We start from the raw sequence: 16,291 nt of genomic DNA, 5'->3' as shown, positions 1-16,291 counted from the left end.
GTTTATGTTTCTTGAGGTCCTTGAATTTCTTTACATGTGAGCCATAATAATCAAAATGAACAGAAAAAAAAACCCTTGAAATGTATTATTTTATGTGTGATGAATCTATGTATTATTGACTTTTTAAACTGAACTACTGAAAAAAATAACTGTTCAATACTTTATTTCATAGACATGTACCTGTGTCAGAAAACACACCGATGACACTTAAGGGGTCATTCATCTTTATTACACTTTTAATGAACTCAACCAGTTTTTATTTGCCAGATTGTTTGCAGTACAGTTACACAGGAACACTTTGCCAAATAAAGTAATCTGTTTCCAGAAGTCATGGAGCATGTCTTTGGTCAAAGGTTTTAATGAAAGTAAAGAACAGCTCTTTCAGATTTACATTGTTTCACCAGTTTTACATCTTGCAGCCTTTACAAAAACAGACAATTTAGTTGTGCTTAATGCCACTGTAGGTCAATTAGGATTCACATTGCTTCAGTATTATCTGTTTGTCTCGTACATGCTTGTAATTTACACGTGAAATACATGACCCTTGATCCAACCGATTGTTACATAATAAATAAAAAATACAGAATAGTTACAACCAAAACACAGCATTGTAAAAGGCAATAATGCAGCCATTAAAACCTCAATAACATAGTTTATATTTTTATCTGGGAGTAAGGGGACGGACCAACGAAGAAGTCTAGAATCTGAATCAGTATGTCTCAGTACAAATGTGACTTGAGTAACAAGAGTATACACCATGTTGAGTTTTGCTAAATGCTGGTAGGAAACCTTCGGTGGTTTGGGAAACACAGGCAAGCTTATTCTCATCTATGGTTTCAGTAGTATCATTACAAGATCGACTGACTTAAACTGTGAACATACGATGTTTTCATTCACTAACGGAGCTGTACACTTTATACACGGGGCTTCGACGTCTCCTATCCTGTCATAACACGACCACAACCCGCTTTTTAACCCACCTGACGAGACAAACAAAATTATGGCAAACCTTGATTTATTTTTTTCAAGAAAGCACAACAAAAGAAAAAGACCCCCCCCCTTTAAGGATCTTTATGTAAAACTGCCAGCAGCCATAAACCAATATGGCATTATTTTTACTAACACACATAATTAAAGACCGTTAAACTCCACAGTGTGACCTTTTCTAATCAAGGTGACCAATAATCAACTTTAGCGGCTAAAGGAAATCAAACTGACACATTAAGCCGTAAACAGTTAGACAGAATTAAAAGGGGCAATCCCTTTTTTGACTCGCCTATATAGGGTTGCAAGTTGATCATTAATATAAAGAACTACAATGAGTCATTCAGTCAAAAGCTTTTCTACGAGGAGACCTAAATAAAGCTTCTAAAGACTTCTATAATCCAGTGTTGATAAGTTTTATTAGGTCAAATCGATTTACTAAAAAAAGAGCATGACTAGCATGCCATTTGTCCAGACATAACTTTTTTATGGTGACCCAATACCATAGCTGTGCCCATTTTTACACTTTACCGCTCTGTGCAGGATTTATTTTAAATAATCCCTCTGCTCAAAAGTAGAAATAAACAGGCTGCTACACAAAGTGATGACGAGGGTACGGGGGTAAGTAGTCCCTTAAATGTGTCGAAGTGTGCTACTCCTACTGACCTTTACTACATGGGGAGTGATGCATTAAAAGTAAAAGAGGGAGGAATCTCAACGTCTACCTCGAATACATTCAGAAAGTAGTTGCTGTGTCATTGTCTTGTGCTGGTTTTTACAACAGTCCGTTTTCAATCAGCCATGTTAGGAAATTGTTTCTCCTTCTCATAACAGCACAATGTGTTTATTATTTCTTTTTCTTTTTTTTAAACGTATTTTCCATTACACTGATGCAAATTAATCATAGAAATGTCTACATCTAGTTGCAGGTACTTCTTACGTTATTTACAGTGTCCCTTTGGAACATTTTGGACTCTTCAAAGCAATGACAGGAACAACACAAATAAATACTGCAGCATCATACACCAAAATTGTCATGCTTTCAGTAAAAGAACAGACTTCTGATTATTCTGCAGTACAGCTTGTTTTGAAAGCCGAACAATGAAAAAGTAAATGAGCTAAATTTAATTTTGGGTATATTTTGCCAAACAATTCTTATTCAGAAGTCTAAATATTTTTTGTACCGCCACCACATAGAGTGTTTTCATACTAATTTGTGTTTTTCTGTGTTTTTAAATTCAAGCCTGTTTGTGTGATACATTCGAAACCTCCACATCTTTGCCTACAGTTGTCATAGTAACTTGTGGAGGTCTTTAGCTTGATTATCAGCTAGGCTGCCATTCACACTCATCAATACAGATAAATCTAACTGTGGTACAATCTCAACGAAAAAATTACTAATGAAAAATAAATACTAATAATAATAAAGCATTATGGACCATTCAAAATTCAGTTTTATAGTGAGGAGCAGTAGGTCAAGTCATGCCACAGGGATGAGATGGATGGTCTCCACGATCATGAAATGTTGTAGCTCTGCCTACCCAAAAGGAACATTTGACTACAATAAATTTTATAGGATTGTATAATCTCTCGTTAATCACATTATGATGCGATTAACTGGTGATGGGAAAGCACCCTAGTACTTTGTCAGTTAATTTAAATATGCAACACATCATAAATCTGTCACAGGAAGTGCAGCTGGGACACCACTTTAAGGACGAGTGAGAGGACGGGTGGGGAGGGGGGACAAAACATGTGGTCAGGCATGACTTGCTGGTAGCATCCAGTGCTTCAGTTCATCTGCTCAAAGAACTTGTAGGTAGGGTTCTCGTAGCCATGATTTTGCATTTTGTTGAGCTGCTTTTCCTCCGGTGTCAACATAGGGTCCACCTGCTGCGAAAAAAAAAAGAGCTTGAGTTATAACATCGCAGAAAAATATGTGAGAAAAAGGCTGGGAAGAAAACAATTTTTTTTTATTAAAAACCTATAACGTCACTTTGACTGAATCAAGAAGTGCATAGATTTGTATAAATAACTAAGGACACACTTGGTAAAGCTATGTAAAAAGCCTGAAAAAATGAATCTTCAATTACAGTAGCACAACTCTTTAATATACTGCCACTGTTTGCAGCAGTTCTGTAACAGTGAACTTGGCAGATTTTCTTACCTCCCTGCATCAACCAATAGTGTAAGAATGGAGAACAAGGTCATATCTTCCTATAATTCAGTAATTTAAGTCATTTTACATATAATGAAGCTGATAAAATAATAACCTGCCAATAATATAAAGTTTTTGAGCCAATGACTTGATAACATTTTGCTAATAAGGTTATACGTTTTTATCTTACCGGTGTAGCATTAAAGTAATCCTTTGACACCGTGATAACTGCTGTAGATGATGTAATAATAGACAAACTGGAGTGCCTTTCTGAGAAATAAGGTTTTTTTGTGTAGGGCATAATCATTTTAATTTATTCAAAGATACATACGAGGCAGCACTCTCTCCTTAATAATGGTTTTAGATCCCAATGGAATAAATATTTGTTGTACTATATCTTCATTTATAATACTCCCCATTAGCTTAGACATGTAAATTCACAATGTCATGTATGGATAAATATCATTTAATTAACTCATGTGAAGCACGTTTGCTAGATAGTTCAATGAGTGGAATGTGCTAGAATTCAGGAAGAGAGCAGTGGTTGTACGTTTGTAACACAGTTAATTGCAAAAATGCTACGATTCAAAAACTTACTGGCAAGTTATTACATTGGTTACATTCAAAATGGCCAAAAGTATTATATTATTTCCAGGTTTTAGTTGCTGGTTGCTACTTCCCCTTACATTGTGTTCACTGGACGAAGATTGTCTGGTTTCAAGTCAACTTCGTCCAGTCTTGTTTGTCACAGTTCCAGTTATTTTTATTGCTCTGACTTGTTGCCAGTTTCTAATGAATGAAAATCAACCCCAATCTGCCCTACTCAAATGGCATGTTCTCTTGTCTTCCCCATTTTGTTGAGTGGCAAAAACAATGGGGTCCTGTGTTACATGTCCTAGATTGCTAATAAAAAGTTCTAAGACACTTAAATTTAAAAATTAAAACATAAATGACAAGAAATGCTTCAGTTAAATTTAATAAATATTAATAATTGGGGTTGCCAATAAGTGTGCCACTAGTAATTTTGCTAAAAACAATTATTTTTGTCCTTAAATTAAAGCTTGCATTTTTATTGACTTTTTACTTATAAATTATTCTACTGAAATACAATTTAAAAAAGTATATTTTAGGACTTTGTACATATATTTATCAGGGATGACAATGTTAAGGGTGCTGTTTAGAGTTTGTTATAGATCTTAACAGTAGACAGAGTTAACATGGCTGAAATTCAATGATTTTGTTAGCTACATGACTCATGTCCTGTTGAAGTGAAGAAAGATTGCACCATCTTAGAAGGGTGCAGCTAAAATTAGGTGGTAGGCTCATTAAGACAAAACGATGTCTTAAAAACAAGTGTGTTGGTTCCAAAGAAACTTAAACAACTCATATCTCAAACCTTTTACGGTGTGTCACTTTCACATTAAGCAGTTATTTACATAAACGTTTGTGGTTATCAAGCCTGATGATGTGTCTGTGGTTCATTGATGATAATGTTCTATGTGAAACAGACTTTCAGCATCAGTATCTGATAAAAAGTTAATATAGTAGGCAAAAAAAACAATTTGAACCTGATTTTATTGGTTAAATGACTATGTATTATCTTGATTTTTTAAAATGTTTTTATGTAAACTGAGACAAAGGAGCACAACCTACTGCCAAATTATAACAATAAAACAATGACAACAGCTTTTTTTTTTTTTACATCCATAAGCTTCAAATGAAGGTCTGGGTTGGGTCGTACCTCCACGATGCCATGGCTAATAGTGCCGTATGGCTTTCTGCGCACCAACAGCAGGCTGATTACCATCACCATGGCAATAGCCACGGCCACCACCAGCAACCCAACCATGGCGCCACGGTTAAATGTCTCAAGGGCATCGGGTTGCTTTGAAAGAAAGCAAAATATGTAATGTTAAGCAACATGGAAATTTCAGACCAGAGTCAAATGCATCGTTTTTATTGTATTTTATTAATTCACAATTATTTCAAAGACCCAACCATTTTTAAATACATAAGCTCTTACCAGCTCATCCCTTGCAATCTCATTGGGCTTGACCACCTGTTTCAGCTCAGCAGAAGTGTTAATCTGTAGGAACAGAAAGTATACAATTGTAAGGCGCATCTCAATAAATCATAATATCATCAAAAAGTTCATTTACTTCTGTGATTCAGTTCAAGTTCATGCTTATGGCTTACAGGTAATTCAGTTTCTAAGAAAATTAGAATATGTAAAACTAGTATCAGAACATCAGAAAAAAAATATAACTGATACTATTGCTGAAAGTTGGAACGGACATATCGATTATGATTAACTGACATTTTTCTGACTCTTTTCTTTCTTTACAATTATACAATGTCCCCACCACTTACCTTCAGCATTAGCATCTTGACTACCAAAAACCTAGCCTAGGCATTAAGGCCACTTAGAGTCCATCCAACTACCCAAATTTAATAAAGTTATGCAGATTGTGAGGCCTTGACACTTAAAATTTATTATCTTACTATATATTTTATTATTATAATATACCACCGTGCAACCTGTATCCAAGCATGATAATGGAAGGTTTAGTGGAAGGAGAAGTGCTGTCAAAAAAGGTGTACAAGAAGCAGGAATAACCACAGCCTAGAGAGGATTGTGAAGTCTGTTCATGAGTTTGGAGGAGATTCAAGGCATGGGCCTGCCATTGGAAGCTAGCAAGTTAGAAGGTCAGTGGAGCTGTCAACCAGTCTACCTTTTTTATTGGTTTGCAACCATCATAAAATCTGTAGGCCATAATCATAAAAATTCACAGAAATAAAAGGTTGACATATATCACTGTGTATATACGTTTCAGCCTCTAAATTTCGTTACCCCATTTAACGTTTTGACGTTATACCCCTGCAAAAATGCTTTTAATAAAATGGACATGTTCTTACATTAACCACTTCTGTCTAATAAACTCAGACTGGGCAAATATCAAATTCCTATCTGAAGACATAGACTAATATAATCATCAGCTTACCTTTTCCTCATATTCATAAGTAGGGCCTCTCTCAAATGTGGTATAATCAAACTCATCCTCTGTACATACAAGGAAGATAAAACAGGATTAGCATAGTAATCTATGGGAAAATGTTAACATAAATAAATTGCCGTAATTACTGTAAGTGCACAATGTAGTCTGTGGTTAAATGATGCTTAACTGCAGCTCACCTTTCTTATTAGACTGTAGATCTAGGAGAAACCGAAGCGAGGGGAGAAATAAAGCATCATTAACAAGACTAATGGGCGAGGAGCAGATCATCATTTTACACTTCCTCACAAATGATTGAAAAACTAAAGGATGTAGGTGGTGCATGAGTAATAACTGAGTAAGTACCGATGCGAGGAGGATAGGGGCGGTTCTGGAAGGCCCTCTCCTCCTCCTCTTCATCATCTTTCTCTTCCTCACTCTCAGCTGGTACAAGCTCTTCAGTGGTGCGAGTCTCAGAGAAGGAGGTGGTCATAAGCTCGCTGATGTCCCCTCGCTCTGCCTTCACCAGCTCTTCTGTAAGGATGCACAAAAAACACAACTTATTAATGCTAATATGGAGTTCTGGGGAAAGGTTTGCATGCAGTGAACATCTCCAGGAATGTCATATTCATTGTGTGTCAGGATGTGAGGTTTTGGACTTTGTGTTTTGTTTTGTTGACTGTTTACTAGAGGTTTCTTGTTTATGGTTTTGTATTTGTGTTTTCTGTTTTTCCTACAGTTCTAGTTTTCTTCTGCCCCCCAGTGTGTTCTCTCACCCTTTGTTCCCTTGGCGTTGCTCTCTTGTTCTTTGAATGGTTTCATTATTATTATTATTATTATTGTTATTAGTCCTCCGGTCCCCTTTAGCCTTGTTCCTCTTGTTTATCCTTGTTCTCTATTTCCTCCTTTATAGGTTACCTTTAGTTCTATTTCATCCCTACTGACCGCCAGAGGCGGTGCTTCAAGCACTGAATGATCATTCTTGCGCATGCGCAGGTCAAGAAATTAATAACAACATGGTCACATGTGACCTACCAGTGGCTCACGTGAGTCTATATAGTCACATGACACCGGGAGTCCAGTCCCAGGTGTTGACTTGTGTTTGTTTGTTCCTCTTATTGCTTGCTGCTGGGAGCCTCGTGATCGTTGTGATTGGAGCTGTGGATGATTCTGCCCTCCAGAGGCTGCGCAAGCTGCCTTTTCTTCCTGGGTTTCTGGTAAGTTTGTTCGGCTCGCCGGTAGAGTTTTCTGCTCGTGCTGAGTCCGTTCATTCATTTATACGTTGCTATTCCTGATTGTCTGACTCGCAGGTGGCGTTTTCTGCTCGTGCTGAGTCCGCTTAGTTTCGGCAGTAGTTTACTGCTCGCTTTTGTTTATTCCTGTTTGGGGAACCGGTGTCTGCGGCTATTAAAACTGCTCTGGGCCGTTTGCAGCTGGACGTTCCCCTGGCCCAGCCTGCTCCATCTAGCGCCTTCTTTAGGCGCCGTGATGCCGAGACTGCCTTTGTTGTTCCTCCCTCAGCAGAATACGTCCAGGAGCTGCATGCTTGCTGGACTGACACAAGGGCCTTTTCCCGCCCCACAGCGGAGGGCAGGGCCCTGGCTGCCATACACGAGGCACCCAAGTTCGGGTTGGGCTGCATGCCCCCTGTCGAGTCTGCCATTGCCTCCCTCATCGTTCCTCCCGATGAGGCGTTGAGGACTAATGCCCGTTGTCCACGACCACAATGCCGTGTCACGGACGATTTACTGTGTAGGGCCTACGACTCAGGTGCCCGGATGGGCCGCATAGGGAACTCACTCTCCCATCTGATGTTGGGCCTCTCCTCCTCGTTGGAGTCGGTTCCCTTGGACCAGTCAACTCAGGGCTTGTTGGACGCCTCTCTGACACGTGAGCCTGGTCGCACGCTCTCTACATTGGTCCATGCTCGGCGCCAGGTGTGGCTGGCGCAATCGCCCCTGACCGAGCCTTGCAGGAGAACGCTGAGGGCTCTTCCTGTGGTTCCGGGGGAACTCTTCGGTTCCGCTGCACTGGAGCCCTTGGAGCGTACAGCCCAGGCCTCAAGAACACGGCAGCAGCTGGCGGGTCTCCATAGATCTCCCCGCCAGCCAGTTGCTGCCGGGGCAGCTAGGCACTCGTTCCGGGGTTCCCTTCCCCCTCCTTTCCCTTTCTTGGGGTCCACAGGCACGGCTCCTGGACAGAGACCGACTAGGGCCCAAGGGGATCATGGTGGGGCCCAGGGTTTGCGCCCAGTTCGGTCTGCTCATCCTGGTCGGCGTTTCCCCAGGCCCTCCCGGGGCCAGGGGGCCCGCCGGTGATGTTCTGGAACCGGCAGTGGGGTTTTTCTCCCCGGGCCAGCTCAGTTATTGGGCTGTTCACGCCCCGGACTCGTGGGTGTTGTCCACTCTGTCCCGGGGATACCGTCTTCAGTTCCGCCGCCGGCCTCCTACCCCCAGCCGGGCCAAGATGACGGTCATCTGTGATCCAATGAAGGCTCGGGCCCTGGACCGGGAGATCTGCACCTTGCTGGCCAAGGGTGCGATTGTTCCGGTGGACCCACTGCGGGATCCCGGGGGTTTTTATTCAGTTTATTTTCTGGTTCCCAAGAAGACTGGCGGTCTTCGTCCAATTCTGGACCTCCGGGGTCTGAACAATTTTCTCAAGGTTCTACCTTTCCGTATGTTGACCACCCGGGAGGTTCTGCAGGCGATCTCCCCGGGAGACTGGTTCACGGCTATCGACCTGGAGGACGCCTATTTTCATGTCCCCATTGCTCCGGACCATTGGCGTTTTCTCCGCTTTGCCTTTCACGGGAGGCACTTCCAGTTCTGGGTTCTTCCCTTTGGTCTTTCCCTCTGTCCTCGGGTGTTCACCCGGTGTGTGGCAGCAACCCTTTCCCCCCTGCAGGCACGGGGACTGCGGATCCTGCCCTATTTGGACGACTGGCTTATTTGTGCTGCAACCCGCGATCAGGCGATCCGAGACACCCGGACGGTGCTCGACCACATACGTCAGCTGGGTTTGAGGGTGAACCTGGAGAAGAGCAGCCTGACCCCCTCCCAGGTGACTATTTTCTCAGGCATGGTTCTAGATTCTGGTTCCATGACCGCCTGTCCTTCTCCTCGGCGCGTCGGCGATATCCTGGCCGTGCTTCCGAGCTTCCGTCTTGGCAGGGCTCCACGGTTTGTGGAGTGGCTGCGTCTTCTGGGCATGCCTCGGTGCCTACAGTCTCTGTCCCAGTGGCAGAACGGGTCCTACATCATGGCGGGTGTCCCGCTTGGCCCCCTTCCGTGTCGGAGGGAAGTCGTCCATACGGATGCTTCCTCCAAGGGTTGGGGAGCGACCTGGCAAGTCCGTGCGGCTCAGGGGGTGTGGTCCCCGCGGCAGTGCGGGGTCCATATCAATGTTCTGGAGCTGATGGCTGTGTTCCTGGCCCTCCGTGCTTTCCTTCCAGGGCTGCTAGGACGACATGTGTTGGTCCGGTCGGACAACACCACGGTTGTCTTCCATGTAAATCACCAAGGAGGGTCCAGGTCTCTGAGACTACTGTCCCTGGCCCGGCGGTTCCTGGTCTGGGCGGCGCCATGCCTTCCCAGCCTCAGGGCAGCCTATATTCCAGGTCCGCAGAATGTCTCCGCGGATTTTCTGTCTCGGCAGGTGCCACTTCCAGGGGAGTGGCGGCTTCACCCGGAGGTGGTGGATCGCATTTGGGCCACCTTCGGCAGGGCAGAGGTGGACCTGTTTTCCTCAAGAGATGCAGTTCACTGTCCCCTCTGGTTTTCCCTGATGGACAATGCTAGTCCTCTGGGCTGCGACGCACTGGCACACGATTGGCCCCGGACCCTTCTCTACGCCTTTCCCCCGTTTCCCCTGATCCCCCAGATGCTTCTGAGGGTTCTTCAGGACAGGCACGAGCTCCTGCTGGTAGCCCCCTTTTGGACAGGGAGGACCTGGTTTCCTCTGCTGCACAGGCTCTGCTCCAGCTTGCCGATGTGCCTCCCCTCCAGGAGAGACCTCCTCTCCCAGATGGGAGGCCGGATTCTCCATCCCGATCCGGGCCGCCTGAAACTCTGGCTTTGGCCTCTACAGGTGCAGGCTCTGCCTTCTCCCATTATGGAGGCAGGGTTGGACAGACCATGACTGGTGCATGGGCACCATCCACGCGGGCCGCCTATGGTGCTAAATGGGCGGTCTTTGCCGGCTGGTGCCGTGGTAAGGGACTGGACCCTATTCGCTGTCCTGTTACCCATTTGCTGTCCTTCCTCCAGGAGTTGCTGGATCTAGGGTGATCCCCTTCCACCTTGAAGGTGTATGTAGCAGCCATTTCCCGTTGGCATGTTGGGTTTGGTGGTTGCTCTGTTGGCCGGCATGGGGATGTCACGCTGTTCCTGAAGGGTGCCAGGCGCTTGTGTCCGCCCTTTGTGCCAAAGGTGCCTGCAGTGGCTGGCAGTGTGCTGCCACTCCGGCTTTCCCGATTTAATCCTGGTGCCCCCTCTGAGCCTCTTTGCCCTGCCCGAGCGCTTGAGGCGTATGTCCGCTCCACGGCACCCATTCGTCGGACTGACTGTCTCTTCGTTTGTTATGCTGGCTCTCGGAAAGGTCAGGCCCTTTCTAGACAGCGGTTGGCACGTTGGATTATGGAGATGATCTCTGTGGCTTACTCCTTGCAGGATCAGCCCCTGCCGAGCGGCGTGCGCTGTCACTCCACTAGGAGCCTCTCCACCTCGTGGGCTGCCATGACCGCATGGCCTCTGGAGGCCATTTGTGAAGCTGCTTCCTGGACGGCACCAAGCACCTTTGCCAGGTTTTACAGGGTGAACGTCGCCACGCCGCATCCCTTGCAGGGAATACTGGAGCAACCGCCTTCTGCGTCCCGCTGAGGTTAGTGGTGTTGCTGTGTTCCTTGGGGCCTCCGTAGGATCCCTCGGGACCCTGTTGGTATGCGTCATCCAGTGCTTGAAGCACCGCCTCTGGCGGTCAGTAGGGATGAAATAGAACGAAAGTTACGTATGTAACTACGGTTCTATGAATCCCGGATGACCGCCAGAGCGCTCGGTCCCTCGGTCTCCGCGTGCTCGCAAGAAGATTGTCGGGACTGGACACCCGGTGTCATGTGACTATATAGACTCACGTGAGCCACCGGTAGGTCACATGTGACAATGTTGTTATTAATTTCTCGACCTGCGCATGCGCAAGAATGATCATTCAGTGCTTGAAGCACCGCCTCTGGCGGTCTTCCGGGATTCATAGAACCGTAGTTACATACGTAACTTTCGTTATTGTTTACTTTTATTCTAGTCCTCGTTTCCTCTGCTTCACCCTCAGTTTTGGTTCAGTCAGTGTTTGTTTAGGGTTGTTTACTTTTTAGTCAGGGTTCTCTTTTGGTTCCTATTTTCCTAAGTGCTTAGGTTGTTGTGTTCCCTTCAGTTTCTCAGTTTCCTTCAGTCCATGTTTATCCTTGATTCTTATGCTTTATTTTTATCTTGGTTTATAGTTTCATTTAGGTCTGCTTACTGTCTTGTCTTTAGTCCCTTTCCTCATGCTTTGGTTTTATTAGGTTCACCTGCTCCCTCTACCTCCTAGCCTCCTTGTGCCACCTGTTCCCTGTTCCTCTGATTACCTGCCCTATTGTTTCATGTCCACCTTTGTCTGTATTTAAGTTGCCTTCATCCTTTGTTCCACGTGGTGTCGTTATGTCTTTTCCATGTTCTTGTGAGATGTCTCTTTTGGATGTTTGTCCTTGCACTGGATTCTGTTAAGTTCTGTTTTCAAATACCCTGTCAACTGGATTATCTTGCCACCCTGCACCTCGCCTTCATGTGAGTGAACTCTTAAAATTAAAGTTGGAGTTTTGATCCCACTCTGCTTTTCTCCGTGCTTGTCTGCCTCTGGTCCACCACAAAATACAGTTATGACATTGTGGGCTTTTAAAAATTAATTTGAACAAACTACTGCAACGTTTTAAAAACATGAACTGGATACATAAGTTTGAATCACAATATTACATACAAATTCAAAAATATGCATACATCCCAACTAATATTTGATTACATGTCAATTAGCAAGTTTAGAGTACATTTTTAGAGCCATCAACGAGCTCCTGGCATACTTCTGCCAGGATATTTACAATTCTTCAGGGAAGCAATGTTACAGTTCATTACTATTTAAATTTTTCTTTGTTTCCTGGCAGTCACAGTCTACTATGTTTTACAGGCTTGAGGTCTGGGTTGTTCAAAAGCAACATGTTAGCCTGTTTATTCATTCCAAAACCAGTTATCTGAGTGTTAGGGATCACTCTCCTGTTGGAAAAAATTGCTTCATTGAACTTTCAACCATCGGACCTGAAGCTGCAAGGAATATTAAGATTTTAACAACTTTTAACAACTCAGGAAGGATAACATGTCTGATTGGCCATAAACCAGAAACAGCTGGAACAGCACTGTCCACCACTGGGAAGCCCTCAAGGCTTTTAAGGTATTCAGTGAAGGCCAGGCATAATAAAACAAAATAAATAAGAATATTAAATGTAATAATAACCATAATCTAGATTTCATAAAACGACGTGGGCCACATTAATAATTGGCGAACCTTTTGGGGAAAACCTGGTCTGATCTGGAGAGATGGCATCCATCCCACTTTGGATGGAGCAGCTCTTTTTTCTAGTAATCTGATCTAATTTACGGTATTAGTTCTCCAAAACTCTGACAACCCAGGGTTCAAACCAGTAAGCAGGGTCATAGTTTAACACTCCTTTCTGCCGCTTCTGTACTGCTACCTACCCATTACCCTATTAAGACAGTGTCTGACCCACAACCAAAATTGAATAGATTAAAAAATAATCTAAAAGGAGGAAATCATGAAATTCTCATAAAAAAATAAAACAAATGTGGCTTACTGAACATAAGATCTCTCTCTTCAAAGACTTTGCTAATTAAGGACTTGATTTGTGACAATCAGATTAATTTATTTTGTCTCACAGAAACCTGGCTGCAGCAAGAGGATTATGTTACTATAAATGAGTCATGTCGAGGGAGGACTGTGGGTCGGACCAAAACGCAGAACAGAGCTCGGTAGCCGCATCATAATTTATTCCACACTCCAGGTAGTATGGCAAAACGAAGCATGAACAAAACATAGTCATGGTACACGTAGCTTAAACGAAGCATAGACAAAGCATAGACATAGAAACGTAGCGTAGCATAAACGAAGCATAGACATCACCGACATAGAAACAAGGAACCAGCGAGGAACTAAACAAACAGAACAACTAATATGCACAGAGCACAGAGAGGGGAACAAAAGGCAGGTAATCAAAGACACAGGGAACAGGTGTGACAAGGAACAGGTGAAACAAATACAAAGGCTGAGGATGGGTGAAAGGACTGAAACAGAAAACACAAACTAAGCAAGAGAATAAATCAGAGGAGGAAATAAAGAACTAGAATAACTATGAACTAAAGTAAACAGAGAAACTAGAGGGGAACATAGAAACAATAACTTAAGAAATAAACAAAGAGCCATAAGGAGAATCAAAATTACAAAATAAACCAACAAGTCCAAAATGTCACTCCATGACAGAGTCAACTCCTACTAATTATTTAAATTTTCGCATACCTCAAAATACTGGGCGAGGAGGAGTAGCAACCATCTTTCAGTCTGATTTATTGATTAGTCACAGACCAATCAATAGCTACAACTCTTTTGAATATTTAATCCTTAGTTTTCCTCATCCAAATTGCAAAGCACTAAAACCACTTCTGTTTGTTGTTTTGTACCGTCCACCAGGCCCTTACTCTCAATTTTTAGATCAGTTTTCAGACCTTTTATCTGATTTAGTGTTAAATACAGATAAAGTTACTATAGTGGTGGATTTTAACATTCATGTTGACACTGAAAGTGATAGCATTAAATGCTATATTTAGGCTATCTTAGACTCAATTGGCTTTGCTCAAAACATTAACAAACCTACCCACCTTTGTCTTCATTCTCTGGACCTTGTGCTGACATATGGCATTGAGTGTGAAGACATAACAATATTCTCTCATAACCCTGTCCTGTCTGACCATTTCTTAATAATCTTTGAGTTTAATTTAACCGAGTACTCCACACCTGAAAGAAAATTTCATTATAGTAGATCATTATCAGATGATGCTGTAACAACCTTTAAAGAATCTGTTCCACTTTTAATTTCCTCATTATCACTGAAAAGCACAGTGGAGGGCAATAATTCTGTTACTTCCCCTTCACAAATTGATTCTTTTGTTCATAGTGTTTCTTCATCATTGCGTGATGCATTAGACAATGCAGCCCCCTTGAAAAAGAAGGTAATCATTCATAGGAGGCTAGCTCCCTGGTTTAATTCAGAGCTACGTATTTTAAAGCACAATGTTAGAAAATTGGAGAGAAAATGGTGCTCTACACACCTAGAGGATTCCTACTTAAGCTGGAAAAATAGCGTACTGTTGTATAAAAAGACACTTCGCCAAGCTAGAACAGCTTATTTCTCATCATTAATAGAAGAGACCAAGAATAATCCCAGGTTTCTCTTTAGTACAGTTGCTAAACTTAAACAGAGTCATAGCTCTGTTGAGCCATCCATTCCCTTAGCTCTTAGCAGTCATGACTTCATGGGATTCTTCTTAAATAAAATTGATTGCATTAAAAATAAAATCTTTGACATACTCCCGAAGATGATTACTTCATCCTCAGCAAGTGAGACAACATTGGAAATAACTGCAGAACCTGATTTGTGTTTGGACTGTTTTGATCCTGTGGAGCTTCCTGAGTTATCAGAAATATTAGCTTCATCTAAACCTTCAACTTGTATGTTAGACCCAATCCCAACCAAATTATTTAAGGACGTGTTCCCTCTGATTGCCAGCCCCATTTTAGATATAATTAATCTATCTTTAGTAAATGGATATGTACCACAAGCTTTTAAGGTAGCTGTAATTAAACCTTTGCTTAAGAAACCTTCGCTTGATCCAGATGATTTAATAATTTACAGACCTATATCCAATCTTCGGTTCTTATCTAAAATTCTTGAGAAAATAGTTGCTAATCAAATGTGTGAGCATTTACACAGCAATGATCTGTTTGAAGAGTTTCAGTCAGGTTTCAGAGCTCATCATAGCACTGAAACTGCTCTGCTGAAAGTCACTAATGATATTCTTATGGCCTCAGAAAATGGACTTGTGTCTGTACTGGTTCTGTTAGATCTCAGTGCTGCATTTGACCATAATATTCTCTTAGAAATGCTGGTATATGCTGTAGGGATCAGGGGAACAGCACTAGGCTGGTTTAAATCTTATCTGTCTGACAGATTCCAGTTTATTCATGTAAATTCAAACTCCAGGGTTAATTGTGGATTACCACAGGGTTCAGTACTTGGGCCAGTTCTTTTGACTATATACAGGGGTTGGACAATGAAACTGAAACACCTGGTTTTAGACCACAATAATTTATTAGTATGGTGTAGGGCCTCATTTTGTGGCCAATACAGCGTCAATCCACAAAAGGAGGCCCTACACCATACTAATAAATTATTGTGGTCTAAAACCAGGTGTTTCAGTTTCATTGTCCAACCCCTGTATATTGACCCTGTGGAGCTCCCAACGGACAGTTCTGGTGGAAACAGGAGAGTTGAGGTGCACATTTAATTCTGCCGTGATTTGGGCAGCCGTGGTTTTATGTTTTTTGGATACAATCCGGATTAGCACCCGAACATCCCTTTCAGACAGCTTCCTCTTGCGTCCACAGTTAATCCTGTTGGATGTGGTTCATCCTTCTTGGTGGTATGCTGACATTACCCTGGATACTGTGGCTCTTGATACATCACAAAGACTTGCTGTCTTGGTCACAGATGCGCCAGCAAGACGTGCACCAACAATTTGTCCTCTTTTGATCTCTGGTATGTCATCCATAATGTTGTGTGCATTTCAATATTTTGAGCAAAATTGTGCTCTTACCCTGCTAATTGAACCTTCACACTCTGCTCTTACTGGTGCAATGTGCAATCAATGAAGACTGGCTACCAGGCTGGTTCAATTTAGCCATGAAACATCCCACACTAAAATGACAGGTGTTTCAGTTTCATTGTCCAACCCCTGTATATACTTCCAATAGGTAAAATTATCAGGCAGCATGGGATAAATTT

At 42.8% G+C, this 16,291-nt stretch overlaps 1 protein-coding gene across 2 annotated transcripts in view; it reads right to left on the bottom strand.

The window, feature by feature from the left end:
- Positions 1-207: 207 nt before the first annotated feature.
- Positions 208-16,291, bottom strand: part of aplp1 (amyloid beta (A4) precursor-like protein 1) — a 76,500-nt gene continuing 60,416 nt past the window's right edge. The window contains exons 12-17 of one of the 2 annotated variants that reach the window (XM_047359380.1): positions 6,502-6,669; positions 6,336-6,356; positions 6,145-6,203; positions 5,166-5,228; positions 4,884-5,027; positions 208-2,877 (exon numbers count right to left, since the gene is read on the bottom strand). In XM_047359380.1, the coding sequence (XP_047215336.1) occupies positions 2,776-2,877; positions 4,884-5,027; positions 5,166-5,228; positions 6,145-6,203; positions 6,336-6,356; positions 6,502-6,669 (557 nt within the window). In that variant the 3' untranslated portion in view covers positions 208-2,775. The remainder of the gene's footprint in view (positions 2,878-4,883; positions 5,028-5,165; positions 5,229-6,144; positions 6,204-6,335; positions 6,357-6,501; positions 6,670-16,291) is intronic. The other variant, XM_047359387.1, reaches the window with a different exon arrangement.

The sequence above is a fragment of the Girardinichthys multiradiatus genome, chromosome 3 (genome assembly GCF_021462225.1).
Source record: "Girardinichthys multiradiatus isolate DD_20200921_A chromosome 3, DD_fGirMul_XY1, whole genome shotgun sequence".
NCBI lineage: Eukaryota > Metazoa > Chordata > Actinopteri > Cyprinodontiformes > Goodeidae > Girardinichthys > Girardinichthys multiradiatus.
The sequence above is the reverse complement of the archived record's forward strand: the minus strand, read 5'-3'. Positions and strand labels throughout refer to the sequence as shown.